At 40.6% G+C, this 1,748-nt stretch overlaps 1 protein-coding gene across 2 annotated transcripts in view; it reads right to left on the bottom strand.

The window, feature by feature from the left end:
- LOC113231679 (katanin p60 ATPase-containing subunit A1-like) overlaps window positions 1-1,748 on the bottom strand; it is a 24,052-nt gene that overhangs the window by 1,927 nt on the left and 20,377 nt on the right. For both annotated transcript variants that reach the window (XM_026466137.1, XM_026466136.1), the window contains exon 7: window positions 939-1,065. In XM_026466137.1, the coding sequence (XP_026321922.1) occupies window positions 939-1,065 (127 nt within the window). The remainder of the gene's footprint in view (window positions 1-938; window positions 1,066-1,748) is intronic.

Here is a 1,748-nt window from a genome sequence, read left to right on the forward strand (position 1 = left end):
TACATTTATATAAAAACAAAAGAAAATGTTGGAGTGTGGTAGAGTAGAATGAGTGATGTAGTGTGTGGGTAGAAGATAGAATTCGGAGTGGTGAGAACTTTTAGATCTTGTGTCAAAACCTGACGGACTGAAACAGCTCTGAAATTACGAAGTGTCACCATTCCGAAGCCATATAACTGCACCTGCATCCATAGCGCTAACACGCTAACCCGATGTCAAATTCCTAAACTTCCACACGCTAGGTAACCCGTTTACCGTTGTATGATTGCCGTTTTACCTGTTGCTGCACCAACGTCAACAACCTCGCTGTCCTCCGGCCCTACAGCTCCTTCCTCGATCTTTAACTCTCGAGAGTATAAGCCTCAACTCCATCTCTCCTATCTTCAACTACACCACATCATCTATCCTGCTCCACCATAATCATCATCATTATCAACCCTTTTCTACGTCCCACTGCTGAACACGAGTCATACACATAGACAACTACAAATTGCACCCAAACTCACGAGAGAAATAAATATAGGTCATACAAATACTCCCGGCCCGGGAATCGAACCCGGACCAACTGCTTGGCAGACCAGCATGGTAACCGCTCGGCCACAGAGGCAGTTAGAATTACGATAAACTCAGTGCGAATCTGGATTCGAACCTATGGTGCCTGTTTGAGAGGCTGTAGGTCAAACCCTTGTCAAACTATTAAGTCTTTTTATTGTTTCTGTGCTGTGTATGTACTATGTACAGACACTGTACATTGTATAGTAAGTATAATTAGTAATAAGTATGTATACCTACCTACTTGTGAATCTTCACTTCTTTTATTTTAATGTTCTTTATTTATTCAAAATCGTAATAACGTAACACCACGATAAATTAGTGATCATAACTTAAGGACTATTTCTCACTTAAATAACGGGCTATACGTTAATGAGAGAGCTTACCTGCAAAGATTGCTTATGTCAGAACCACTATAACCGTCCAACTTAACCGCTAACTCAGAGAGATTCACGTTTTCAGCCAGAACCACCTCCCGAAGGCACAACTTCAATAACTTTACTCGCGTTGGCTCTGACAAAAGATACAAATAATATATAATGTGCTAGAATCGCATCAAATATCTAGTCTTAAAAAATACCTATACTAAGAGTACCAGAGCAGCGAAATTCACTCCGAGGCACTATTAAAAAATGATAATGAAAAATGAATACACCACGGACACACAATAATTAAAGACACTGTTTTCAGAGACACTCGTAGGACCCGCTCCTTCACGGATTTTCGTACAACAGTCGATAACAACCAATAAACTTCTATATAAAGCATTATTAGTAAAATGCTAACAACCTCGCACTAAGGGCGCTGCTTCACCCAGAACATTAGCCTGTAAAGTAACATTCAAGATTCGTTTTTTACAAATTACAAATTTAATCATTTTTACAAATTTACAAATTACCTCCCTCACCGTCGAGCATTCGCCTGAAAACATTCGTTTTGAGCATTACATTACAACCTACCTCCTTCACCGGCGAGCATTCGCCTGTAATGTAACATCCAAGATTTGATTAGGCTGCGATTCCACCAGAGATTTGCGAGGTAGCAAGGCGTGCGTGCGAGTGCCTCTGAGAGTACGCGAGTGCCCGCGTTAACAACATTTCCACTATATCTGGTGGAGTCGCAGCCTTACAATCTGAACGGATGTTATTATAATTAGGGGTTAAAGTATGAAATTGCCGTTTTATTGCAATAGGTTC

Source organism: Hyposmocoma kahamanoa, unplaced genomic scaffold, assembly GCF_003589595.1.
Source record: "Hyposmocoma kahamanoa isolate Upper Pololo Valley unplaced genomic scaffold, ASM358959v1 66, whole genome shotgun sequence".
NCBI classification, from domain to species: Eukaryota; Metazoa; Arthropoda; class Insecta; order Lepidoptera; family Cosmopterigidae; genus Hyposmocoma; species Hyposmocoma kahamanoa.